The sequence below is a fragment of the Archocentrus centrarchus genome, chromosome 20, assembly GCF_007364275.1.
Source record: "Archocentrus centrarchus isolate MPI-CPG fArcCen1 chromosome 20, fArcCen1, whole genome shotgun sequence".
Classification (NCBI taxonomy): domain Eukaryota; kingdom Metazoa; phylum Chordata; class Actinopteri; order Cichliformes; family Cichlidae; genus Archocentrus; species Archocentrus centrarchus.
The window spans coordinates 8,457,262-8,469,981 of NC_044365.1; the positions used below are offsets into that span (position 1 = coordinate 8,457,262).

Consider the following 12,720-nt stretch of genomic DNA (forward strand, 5'->3'; position numbering starts at 1 on the left):
AAACTGTTTCAGTGTCCATCTCTGAGATGGACAAATGGTCATTCTAACATGTTTAATCAGTGAAGGTACTTCAGACTAAAACTTCAAAGGAGCTGTTAGAACTCAGTAGACTGAAAATAAAGTGTCTCACCTCTCTGCTGAGCTGCAACTTGCTCCATCAGCAACAAAAGCAGCAGCAGTTTCATCCTTGCAAACACCCTGGAGTCAAATTTGAGTCAAACTGCTATTTCACCAGCATTTGCTCCATGCAGCAGAACTAGAATTAACTGGTAGAATCAATGTGGCTCATGGGAATGTTTGCTGCAGAGTGTCTGCTGGGACACCACAGTAACTCTTGCTCACACCACCCCTCCCCCTAACCCCTTTCTCATTCATTCAGCTCAAAAGGGGGGGGGGGGGGACGTACCATTTGATGGTTGGGGGTGGGTGGTTAGAGGACCATTCTTTTAAAACTTTTTTAAACATTAATAATGTTTGAAAACAATAAAACTGGATGTTTTGATTTATTTTGTCTTTCATTTTGACTTTGTCTATTGTTTACAAAGTCTTGCTGTGTTTAAGTTTGCAGCGCTCTGCAGTGTTTCAGCTGTGTCTCTTTATTACATCATAAAGAGTAAATGAAATGGCCTCCCAACGAACTGAATTAAAAAAAAAAACAAAAAAAACTGATCTGTGCTACAGAGGAAGTTTGGAGTGTTCAGGGTATCTTTCCGGTTATGGAGTCACTAAACATTGGTAGTCAGGATACGTAGTCATAAGAAGCTGGTTATCAACTAGTTAAGTTAACCCAGGGTTTGCCAGGGGTGGCATTGGCAACATCTGGCCAATCACATTGATTAGTGTACAGGCAGCTGAATGGCTGACTTACAAAGGAAGAATAAACTATAATTTTGGAACACATATGAAGCAGTTACGCAGATAATACAGAAAAAAGCAACACAGCTGCTTCAGATAAATCAATGATGAAAATCACTGTATAGTGAACAGTGTTGAATGGATATATGTGCTCTTCAAGTGCTTTGGTCAGTAAGACTGGAAAAGAGTTACCATGTTACTAGATTGTAGCCCATTTGAAGCCTGGTGTTTGCTCCCTCAGCTGCAGCCTTGGTGATGTTTAATGGTTTGAGAGTGAGTAAAGAATAAACATAAAAACAGAATTTAAAATGAGTGTACATGCAGCTTTGGACATAAGGTCAACAAGTACAAATAGGTGCTCTGTTTTAAGATTGCAAATTAATACTTATAGAACAATAATATTATTGTAAAATTGTTTGCAGCCAACAGAAAGATAATCAAATAATAAAGTGAGCTCTAAGAATGTATATTTCTTACTGATCATCAGGGACATGCAAAGACACTGGACACTATTGGAAAACTTTAGACCCTTCTACTGTCAAGACAGAGGTCTGAAGGATCTTCCAGGAATGGTGACACTATTTTCCAGAGAATTGATTGGTCAGTAGGTGGTGATTTCATTATGTTGATCTTTAATCTGGAGCATAACGGTTAGGTTCACAGCATAAGGTACCAAAGCAATATACCCTGATAAGAAGTAAACTTCCTTCGGGGTATTAAAACCAGAGTTAACCCTGCAGGATAAGATGATAAGATACTGCTTTGTAGTAGAGGCCTCAGGTCATTTACACCAACCAGTGATCACAACTGAATCAGCAGAGTTTCAGATTAAATGTAAAACATGAGGAGAAATATTACAATGTGATGAGTTGAGGAGCAAAATCAGCCTTACATTTCTTCATGACAGGAGAAAAAGTTTAATAATTTAAAAAGAGCAGCCTGCTCCTTTAACTGCCCTCCCTTCCTGCAAAAAGCCATTGTCTTGGGCTAGCGGGGTAGACTGTACCATCTATCACAGGGGAAGTCTATGTTTCTGGCTTCATTCTTTCTATTTCAGTGTAATTTCTTCAGATTTTTTTGTTTTCAGTTTAAAAAATCACTCTGAAATATTCTAAATCATAGCAAAACCTGGAAAAGCCTTTTCAAGAGTAAAAGCACCCCAAATGGTATACAAAATATATTTTTGAATTTAGTAAATGGCCCAGACTTGGAAAATAAAAATATGCTGATTACTCTGATAAGGCAGCTGCTGTGTAACATATGACTTAACTGTAAAACAATACGTCTGTGGTCACTCAGATGTCTGAATTGATTCTGTGATCTTGGCTGAGTCACGACATCACGCTTGGGTAGTAAGTGCAGCATCAGTGTTCAGAATGGGGGATCATAATGTGATTCATGTAGACTTCAGAGTTCCTGGAAGTGCTTGCTGACAATTAAAATGTGAAAATAAAATGAAACACCACAGTGAAGTTGATGTAGTTAAATCTATCTATCTATCTATCTATCTATCTATCTATCTATCTATCTATCTATCTATCTATCTATCTATCTATCTATCTATCTATCTATCTATCTAAAATAAATAATCAAGGATTAATGAAATGCAGGAGGCCTTAGCTGCCTTCTTGACATATTTTAAGGTTGGTAAAGACAATTACTTAATTAATCTGCATTATTCTAGGTAAAGGCCCCCCAATAATACAAAGAAAACCCAACAATCACATGAACCTGTATTTTGTGACAGTGGGAAGGAAAAACTCCCTTTTAACAGGGAGAAACCTCAGGCAGAACCAGGCTCGGGGAGGGGCAGTCATCTGCTGTGACTGGCTGTGGGTGAGGGGAGGGATACAGGACAAAGGACATGCTGTAGAAGAGAGCCAGCGATTAATAACTAATGAGTAGCAGAGTGGTGTATAAACAGAGTGAAAAGAGGTGAGTGAAAAGAAATACTCAGTGCATCATGGGAAGCCTCCAGCAGCCTAGGTCTATTGCAGCATAACTAAGGGAGGATTTGGAGTCACCTGATCCAGCCCTAACTATAAGCTTGATCAAAAAGTTATGTATTGAGCCAAATCTTAAGAGAAGAGAGGGTGTCTGTGTCCCGAATCCAAACTGGGAGCTGGTTCCACTGAAGAGGGACCTAAATGCTGAAGACTCAGCCTCTCAATCTACTTTTAAATACCCTCTGTAAAACTGCAGTCTGAGAGTGAAGTGCTCAGTTGGGGTGATGTGAGGTCTTCAAGATAAAATGGGGCCTGATTATTTAAGATTCTATTCTAGATTTAACAGGGAGCCAATGAAGAGAAGCCAATTTGGGAGAAATCTGCTCTCTCTTTCTAGTCCCTGTCAGTACTCTAGCTGCAGCATTTTGGATGAGCTGAAGGCTTTTCAGGGAGCTTTCAGGACAGCCTGATAATAATGAATTACAAGAGTCCAGCCTAGAAGTAATAAATGCATGAACTATTTTTCAGCATCACTCTGAGACAGAATGCTTATTTTTTTTTAGCAGTCCTATATATGTGTTTAATATGTGCATTGAAGGACATATTCTGGTCAAAAATAACTCCAATATTTCTCACAGTGTTACTGGATGCCAAGGTAATGCCATCCAGAGTATCTGGTCAGACATGTTTCTAAGAGTTTAACCCCAGTTTTAACTGAATTTAGAAGAAGGAAATCAAAGTCTATCCAGACCTTTATGTCTTTAAGACATTCCTGCGGTTTAACTAATTGGTGTATACTGGCTTCATGGATAGATAAAGCTGAGTATCATCTGCATAGCAATGAAAGTGTATGTCATATATGATAACTGTCACCATGTGTAGTTTGTGACATCTGTATCATCAGCAGGTGAGTGGGGTTGTTGTAGCAGCACTCTGATTAACAAACAGCACCTGACATAAAAAAAACCCACTGGATACATTGTTGCACTTCTTGAATCATACATTTATTACAACACAATATTATAACATAGAATAGCTTTATTAATGTATGTGTGTGTGAGGGACAGAGACAGATAGCTAGAGAGAGAGCGCGAGAAAGAGAGTGAAAATGGCATCATATCAGCTGGTCCAGGTGAGTCTGAATCCTGAAGGCAGGGTGGAGCCCTGGGCTTGGAAAACAACATAGACTTGGTGAGAGGTGGCCGTGAATGGAGCAATGTTGGTTTCCTGCACAAAAAAGACAGGGAGGAGAAATTTATACTTGTATATTGAAACGATCAACCATCAACAATGTCTAACTCTAAATAGTAAAAGAGAAATAGGAAAACGTAGCACATCACCAATCTCAATCATCATCTGTGAGACTGACAGTGTGATGCATGTCTGTGCTTAATTTTATTAACAAAGAACTCAAAGAAAATACTGCATATATATGGAAATACACACAGCATGCCAAATCAAGCCTTTTCTATCATGGCTGTAAATACGGAATTTCATATTTTGATAACAAAAGCATGAAATGTACATGTCAAATTATATTCTTTTGGTATGACACCATAACCTACTGCAAAAATGAATAGGTAAGTAAGTAAATGAGTTATTACCTTATACTGCACACTCAAGAAAAAGTAAACACTTTCAATGGTAATTTTTTTAAACATTTGATATTCTTTTGGGAGTGCCTCCAGATGTTGGTGCTGACTTTTGTACAGATATCTTGATGCTTGCTCAATAATCCAGGTAAGGAAATTCCAGAAAATTGAATCTGTACATCTAGACACATTTCCAGCAGGAGGAACATTTCATCATTCATCCAAGTGACTTCAGTCTGAGCTGACTGCAGGTTTCCCCAACCGTATATGGAACAGGACAGTTGACACAAATTGTCATGACCACTGACCAATGGCTATGTGTACTATTCACAGAGAGTTGGGGAATGGCTGCAATTGCAGCATTTTAAGATGATGAAGGATGTACTCTTAGGCCCCCTTCTTGGTTTGGCAATGCCTGTTTCCTTTTCAGATAAATTGCTCCTTGAGTCCCTGCTAAAGCCAGCATTCCTCCCTGTCTATAATGTCCTCATCCTTATCTCTGAAAGAATGCCCACTGGCCTGTGGTTGTAAATCGATTGTCCTGGCCTAACAAGGTAGCTCTTCTGTGTTGTACCATCCACTCAGCCAGTGGCTGTTTATTTTCCACAATGCACAATTCACAGCAATCCTCTTGGCACTTGGGAGCTGATCCTTGGGGTGGACCAACTTTGGAGTAGCATGTTTTAGGTTTTGAAAGTCACAGAGTTGCAGCATTTTGAAAAAATGTGTCTCTATTGTTTTGATACTGTCATGTGTCAGGTCTTGGGTCCACCTGTTATTTTCTCCAGTGCGTTTTGTGATTTTTATTTATTTTTTTTTTGTGCCTCCGGGTGTTGATAATGATGTGATTTGGCATTATATAAATAAAACTGAACTGAATACAATTTTGTTGAGCTTTTGTTTTGAACATAATTAGCCACAATAAAGGCCTGTCTCTGTCAACGTCAAGTCCACCTCTGCAGTCTCCATTTGGGTCCTTTCTTCCTTCATTTTATAACAGAATGACGCAACCGTATGATGGACCCTCTCAAAATTCAAAACTCGCTATCTATAAGGCTCTTTCTCGTTCACCACTGTCACTCCCACAACCTGTTGCTCAACAACCAAATCCCTCACATTGCATATTATTTTTTGCTTGATTGATGTGGTGCATTTTTCCACTAATAGGAAATGGGATGACAATTTTTGTGTGTGTGTGTGTGTGTGTGTTTTTTTTTTTTTTTGCTTGCAAGCACTTTCGGCTAGCAAATATTCCATTTTACTCTTTCTTCCTGCACGAAATGTCCATCAAATGTAAAGACAATATTCAGAAAAAGCATAGGGTAAATTATTTATCATAAATCTGCTTTTACTTGGCCTAGCAACACAATTTAAAAACTGGCATATAGTTGGAAGTCTGTGTTCTGCTGCTATGCCATCTTAAATTGGTGATGAGCATCATGAGAACCCTGAGTATCTTGAGTCATTGCAGCCAGAGAAGTCAGAGGCACCTGTGCCAACCCAGCTAGTGAAGTCTGTGTATCATCAGCCTCAGCTGGGGCAACCACAGCCCCAGCCCCAGCAGCCCCAGCAGCCCCAGCAGCCAAAGCCCGAGCATAGAGGGTCCTGCTCTGTTCCAGCGGCTAGAGTTTGAGCCCGAGCATTCCCAGCTGCCACATCAGGCGAAGCCTGTGGGTTCCAAGCCTGCCTCTTTCTGCTCTGCCTTCTTTTCACCACCCTCCTCTCAAACCTCTAGAGGGTCTTTGCCGCCACCTGCTAGGCCTTTGCCTTCACTGCCAGTGTCCAACAATCCCATAGAGGTGTCTCATCTCCTCCTTTGCCAGCTACTTAAAGAGGTTTTCAGCTTAACGTCTCTTTCGGGTCAACCCCCTTACCTGTCTATGCTCTGCTCTGACTCCAGGGCTGCTCCCAGAACTGCTTCTCTGCCTTGCCCTGTAGCCGGGCCAACCTTGTGCTTTTTTGGAATTTTCTGCTCCATTTTTCATTTTAGTTCTAGTGTATTTATAGCCTCAATTTGCAAGTGTTCTTTGTTGTGTCATACTTTGTTCCCATCTTGTTATTCCTAGTAGTGTCCCATAAATCTCATTTCTGGTACAATTTTATCTGTGTAGTGTAGTATAAAGTTTATATAAGGCATACTATAGTGTAGTAAAAGGTATAAAAACTGGATAAAGGTTATTAACTTAAACTGTAGGAAATGTTAAGACTACTAAGCGGTTACATACCAAACCACAATAAGGTCCAACCAGCTGTGAAGACGTATCTGGGCCATCATACAACTTCAAGAAGTTGTTCTGACAATCTCCAGGATCATCAATACTGATCTGGGCAAAGACAACGGTTACAACACGACCTCTTGGTGCCACAATGGCCCATTCACAATGGGTATTATTGGGATAGGTTCCAGGGTAGTTGGGACTTGAGAATGAGCCGTGGTCTCCAAACAGAGTGCCACCACAACCTAATCCAAAAAAATAAAAAAAAAATTGAATAATGTTAATTAGAGCCTAAGGTTAAAAAAACAAACAAAAAAAACAGCATTTATGACAAACAACAAATATCACGGAGAACCTTGAAAATAATTATAACATGTTAATACTACTACTACTACTACTACTACTACTACTAAGAATGTCCTTTTCTTATAATTCCTAAATAGAATAGGCTTTAACATTCTAAATACATGTTGACTTAAAAATTTAATGAAGGATTTTCAAATATATGTAAGAATTAAAGCAATAGTAAGACATCCTGTTCTAACAAAATACACAACAGCATAATTTTTTTCTCTGACCATGAGGGGAGGATGTCCATGTGGCCTCAAAGCCATCACGAGCTAAGGAAAAGTCACTTTTGAAGCGTAAGTAGAGTAGGTTGGATTGAGGGAAGACAGGGCTTGGCAGAGTGCTTCCACAGAACCGGCCAATCAGTGGTGAGTCTGCTGTACTGCCGTTACGGATCTGAGAGATGAAGATCACAGAAACAAGGATAAAACACATTACACACAGAACAGAACTGAATACACAACTTGTATAATATATGGTATACAGTATTTGGACAAAAGCAAAACAGAGATATCCATGCCAAAAATTTAGGCCCTGCTATTCCCTGGATTGAACCCCTTACTTCCAACGAAGGAAAGCCTGCACGCCAAAAAAAAAAAAAAGGCTATTGTTCGCAGTGCTTAGAATATCTTGACTAGCATGACCAGAGCCCTGATGACAACCCTCTGTAACGACTTATGATGAACAGTAAGGCCAGATTTTACTGTCAAAAATAAAACATATTCCTTTAGGACTGGACACTGTTATACTATCTAGTAAAACATGTAATTTGTGTTGATAAATGGATTGACATTTAGACAGAGCTTCTCTTTTCTTACAGACCATTCAAAGTCCTTTACACTACAAGCGACTTTCATACAGTAATTTATTCCAAGCATACAAGACTTTATCTAACATATGCACACACACAGAGGGTCTCTTTACCTCAAGATAGTCAAAATCACAGTTGGGGTGGCTCTCCACATCAAAATTGTTGAAAAAGAAGGAGATGTAGCTATTCTGTGGTGCCTTCAGGATGATGACGCAATCCATACTGTGGGGATACACATCAGGCCAGCCTGGACTCTTCAGGTAGCCAAATTCCTGTTCATAAGTTCGGCTACAGTCTGAAAAACACCAAAACTATAATCAGAGCACTTACCAGGAGCTAGGTGCAATCAGCCTTTATAATGCTTACCAAAAATATTGGGCAATTTTCACAGGGAGTAATTCAGTAAAAGGGGCCTATGAAAACTGTATTTTTGTCACTCATAAAATAGGCACGATCATTTTTATTTTAAGAAGGATATTTTGCGTCTGTTTGTCCATTTGGCATTTTGCCACAACATTTTCAACAAAATACCTACTGGCAATTTGAAAATTGAAACTGAGTCCATTTCCTGTCGTGAAGGTGTCAGATTTGAACTGTATGTGCATTGTTCTGCCATAACTGTAGAAGTCTGGTGGATGACCATCTGATGCACAGAACTTGTGAGACTGCCCGTAGTCCCCCTGAAAAACACACAAATCTTATTAGACTGAGTGTCACATCAGTCTAATACTCATAGATATTGCTACTGTGACAGAGGGTTCTTTCACACTGAACAAGAATCTGGTTCGCTTAGGCCAACGAGAAAACTGTCCAAGACCAAGATTGATCTTGGTCCAACCATCCAGTTTATCTGAATATGAATAGCAGATCAATTACATTACAAGGAAATCAATTAGTAAATTCTCAGGTATGATCTTATTACTGATTTTTATGAACAGAATATACTGTATATTTACGCAAGACCTCAAATATTATAATTAAATTATTATATGTCAAAAAAAGCTCACACATTTTCCCAAATACACCAAAGGCTAAAAAGGAAGAGAGTTATGTATTACTGTGGGATTATTATGGTTACAGACATAATATTACTATTATAAATTTTGAGCTGTGAAAATGTATCTTAATGTGTGCTTGCACTGAAAATTATCAATCAATAAACAATGTTATAAATCCAAATAAGACTGAATAAAGCATCTTTTTAGAACGACAAGTTTTTTTGCACATTGACCATGAAAGACACAATTCTTAATTTCCACATGATTTGTACCTAGATTACATTTAGTGCACATAACATATAAAAATTTCAAATAAAATAAGAAAAAAGCAATTGGCGTAACTTCACCTTAAGCTTCTACAAATTGATAACAATGATAGTTATTTAGGAAAGCAAATGACCACCCAAGAGTACATAATGGAGCACATGTTGATCTTGTCTCAGTCTGTACTCACCATAGGCCAGTCTTTCATCTCCAGGTAGTTTGTAGAACAGCTCTGGCCAGACTGGAGGACAAAGGTCTGGATGGACACTTTGATGGTTTCTTGGGCTGCAGCATCCAGGATCCATCGACAGGAGGTATAAGGAGGATATTCATTGGGGAAGAAAGGTGAAGTCAGGGTCTGGACAGCAGTCGTGGCGTTCAGTGTCCCTCCACAAATTACTGAGGGAAGGCAGACACAATTAGAAGTTTTTAAAAACAAAACAAAACATTAAAAGTAAAGAACAGATTATTCACTCTTTGGTATAATCAACATTTATTTCAAAGGAAAATTGCTAGACTTGATTCCTTTGAATCAAGATCAATGTACTAGAATGAAGGGAGGAAAAAGTATAGAGAAGGCTTGGAACAGTCCCTCTTTAAAACATACAGTATAATTTGTGAAACAGAGTAGATAATAAACTCTCGTGACACTGGGTAACTAGAGTTTATTGAAGATGATTGGATGAATGGATGAATGGATGGATGGATGGATGGATGGATGGATGGATGGATTTAAGACAGAAGCAGCTGTATATATGGATATACTGTATCAGGTCTGATTCATCCAACTGCAGCAAAAGTTGCTTTAACTGCATTTCATGATAGAAATGAAAATGACACAAAACACAACATGAAAGATTTTGAAGACTAAGAAGTGGAATACTCTATAATGGTTGAGTGAAGATGAGAAATAATTTTTAAAGGTAAGAACTGCGCAGCAGGTGACTTACTCAACTGGAATTTTCATAATCTGTAATAACGGGAGAATGAATTCTGGCTGCTCACATGCACATCCACAGTCTCATATCACTGGCCTGTTCACAGTCCATCCCAAAATTGTCATGATTGCATAGAGTTTACCATTGTCACTGCAAATCACTTACAGTGGTTCCAAGACCTTAGGAACATTTGTCATTATGAAAAACTCAATGAAAGGAATCAACATATTATGTGGCATGGTAGCATTTTCAGAGTTGAATTCAACTTTCCAAATGATATTGAACATGTGATGTTTTTTCTTTTGTTTTCATAAATGCTTTCATTTCTGGTGTGAGCCCTTTTATTTTTCCACAGTCATTTTGCTTCCCTGCTGCAGTAGCCAGGACTTACCTCTGTGTCTTGATTTAGGTGACTACTTACTTTAACCCTCTGATTAAAGTAAGCAGCCAAAATAATGCTACTGAGAAGCTGAGGTTGGCCCGGCATACTTGACAAACTAATGTTTCACTTAGATCAACAAATACATTTTAAGCCTTAACAAAAAAATAGATTAAAAAATAACTGACTTAACTGACTGAAATAATAATAAAAAAAAATTAACAAAACATATTTTTGTAAGCTGGAAGCCATTTATGGCTACGTGTATGTATGGATTTGAGAGTCTCATTCACTGGAGAATGTGATGGACAAAAATATACTTATAAATATAAATAATGCTTCGTTAATGGCACATCAGAGAAATACCAGAAGATCATTTAAATGACTCAAATCAAGCTTCTTCAGACGTGTGCAGTTGTTTAGAGTCTCCGCACATTATGCCAAATAAAAAATATGACAGATAGATTTTGTGTGTAAAATACTGTCTGATGACTCTTTGAGTGCAAATGCAACCTTGAGTGTGGTGCAGAAAAGGTGATGATAATGTTTCTTACATGGCAGTGCTCTGTAGGTAGCATTGAAGCCTCGCCTCTGTACTGAGCCATCAGTGACAAAGTGAACAGTCAAAAAGTTTCCACTTGATATAAAGAAAGCAGGGATGGAGTTTCCACAAAATGTCCCAACCAAAGGGAAGTTCATGTTGTCACCATCATAAACCTGATAAAGATTAAAAAAAAAATCCAAGTAGCAAGTTCATTTAGTCATAGTAGTAGGGTCAGTGTATGCTATATTACTATTAAAAGAAAGAGTGATGCTGATTACTACTTTTGGTATTATGAATTGCACAAGTGCATCAATATGGCATGAACTCAATCATTTTTCATTTCACTGTTGCAGCACACAGATGAAAACATTAGGTGGTGTCTGCTGCCTACAGTTTGCTAATGTTTGATATCACTGCAAGTAATTGCCAGTAATTGCTCTAATAGACATAATCACAGCCCTGTTTCCAAAAGAGTTGGTTTGCTGTGTAAAATGTAACAGAAAAGAGAATGCAATAATTTGCGAACCATTTAAACTGATCGAAAACAGCACAAAGACACCATATAAATCTTGTCTTGAAAAATGTTTGATGTTAATTTGATGCCAGCAACAAAAAGTTGACACATGATTCAAACTGTGTTGCCTCTCCACCTTTTAATAACACTTTTAAGGGTTTGTGAACTCAAAAGACCAATTTCTATAGCTGTGAAATGTTTACCCATTCTTACTATAGGCTTTGAACTGCTCAACAGCTGGGGGCATCCTTTCTCTTATTGTTCCTTTGATCATGCACCCGTGAGAAACAGGTAGATTGCAGGCACCACAACTCTTTTATTACAGTGCCACACTGCAAGAATGTGTGAACAATATAGTTTGTAATAGTCTAGAATGAATAACGCATAAGTCACTGTTGGTAAAACCTTTTCTATAATTATCAGTATTATGGTGCATTCAAAGATGTATTCACAAAGTTACCCATGAAATGTAATGTGGCCTTTTTTTAGAAAACTGAGTTGAATGTACAGTACCAGTCAATAGTGTCCAAACTTTTGACTGGTACTGTATTTAAAACATCTGTGTTGTTACTGTGTTGAATTATGTTAAAGTGAAAGAAATATCTGCCCTTAGTATACTTACTTTGACGTAGTCATAGCGGCAGGTAGAGGAGGTCTCAAGCTCAAAGGAATTAAAGGTCAGATTGACTGCACTGTTGACTGGCATCTCAATGGTCCATAGGCAGTCCATTCTTGGCTCATAGACGCCATCTAGATTTGGATCTGGTGAACCAAACATGCCCATGGGCATGGACAGGTACCCACCACATCCCTGTGCTGGACCTGCAGGCAATTCATGCACAAACAACCACTTCTGTATTCTTGGTTACAAGTTATTAGGCAACAACTTCAAACTCTAGTATCTGGAAGGCAAAAACTAGTAATGCATAATTAGACAGTACTGCAAATTTTTGCAGTTGCTGGAAATTCCTGGCCGCCAGAATCAAATTATGACAAACATTATTTTTTGTTATCACCAGGGAACTGCAAAAGGGAACTGGGCCTTAGACCAATCCATACAAAGAGCGCACACATGCCCATAATGCCCAAATAACCTCACGCAAAACACATAACACAGTGTAATTCAACAAAACGCTCACAGTGTATTTTGGCCATTTTTCTTTGACTTTACTTTGCAAATGGGCGGTTCTATCCACACACCATTGTGAGCAAGCTCTAGAGAAAGGTGGATATGAATGTCACAGGAGATCCACTGTCGTACATAGCAGTTTTCCATTATGGATTATTAAGTGTAGATTTATAAGAAAAATGTAAG

At 38.5% G+C, this 12,720-nt stretch overlaps 2 protein-coding genes across 2 annotated transcripts in view; both read right to left on the bottom strand.

Annotated features, from left to right (window-relative positions):
- The window catches only part of lama1 (laminin, alpha 1), a 36,527-nt gene extending 36,342 nt beyond the window's left edge, over positions 1-185 (bottom strand). The window contains exon 1 of the mRNA XM_030756536.1: positions 131-185. Within this exon, the coding sequence (XP_030612396.1) occupies positions 131-185 (55 nt within the window). The remainder of the gene's footprint in view (positions 1-130) is intronic.
- A 3,682-nt stretch (positions 186-3,867) lies between these two features.
- cubn (cubilin (intrinsic factor-cobalamin receptor)) overlaps positions 3,868-12,720 on the bottom strand; it is an 83,575-nt gene continuing 74,722 nt past the window's right edge. The window contains exons 60-67 of the mRNA XM_030756630.1: positions 12,028-12,227; positions 10,902-11,064; positions 9,221-9,429; positions 8,304-8,448; positions 7,882-8,063; positions 7,188-7,353; positions 6,619-6,854; positions 3,868-4,028 (exon numbers count right to left, since the gene is read on the bottom strand). Of these exons, the coding sequence (XP_030612490.1) occupies positions 3,921-4,028; positions 6,619-6,854; positions 7,188-7,353; positions 7,882-8,063; positions 8,304-8,448; positions 9,221-9,429; positions 10,902-11,064; positions 12,028-12,227 (1,409 nt within the window). The 3' untranslated portion in view covers positions 3,868-3,920. The remainder of the gene's footprint in view (positions 4,029-6,618; positions 6,855-7,187; positions 7,354-7,881; positions 8,064-8,303; positions 8,449-9,220; positions 9,430-10,901; positions 11,065-12,027; positions 12,228-12,720) is intronic.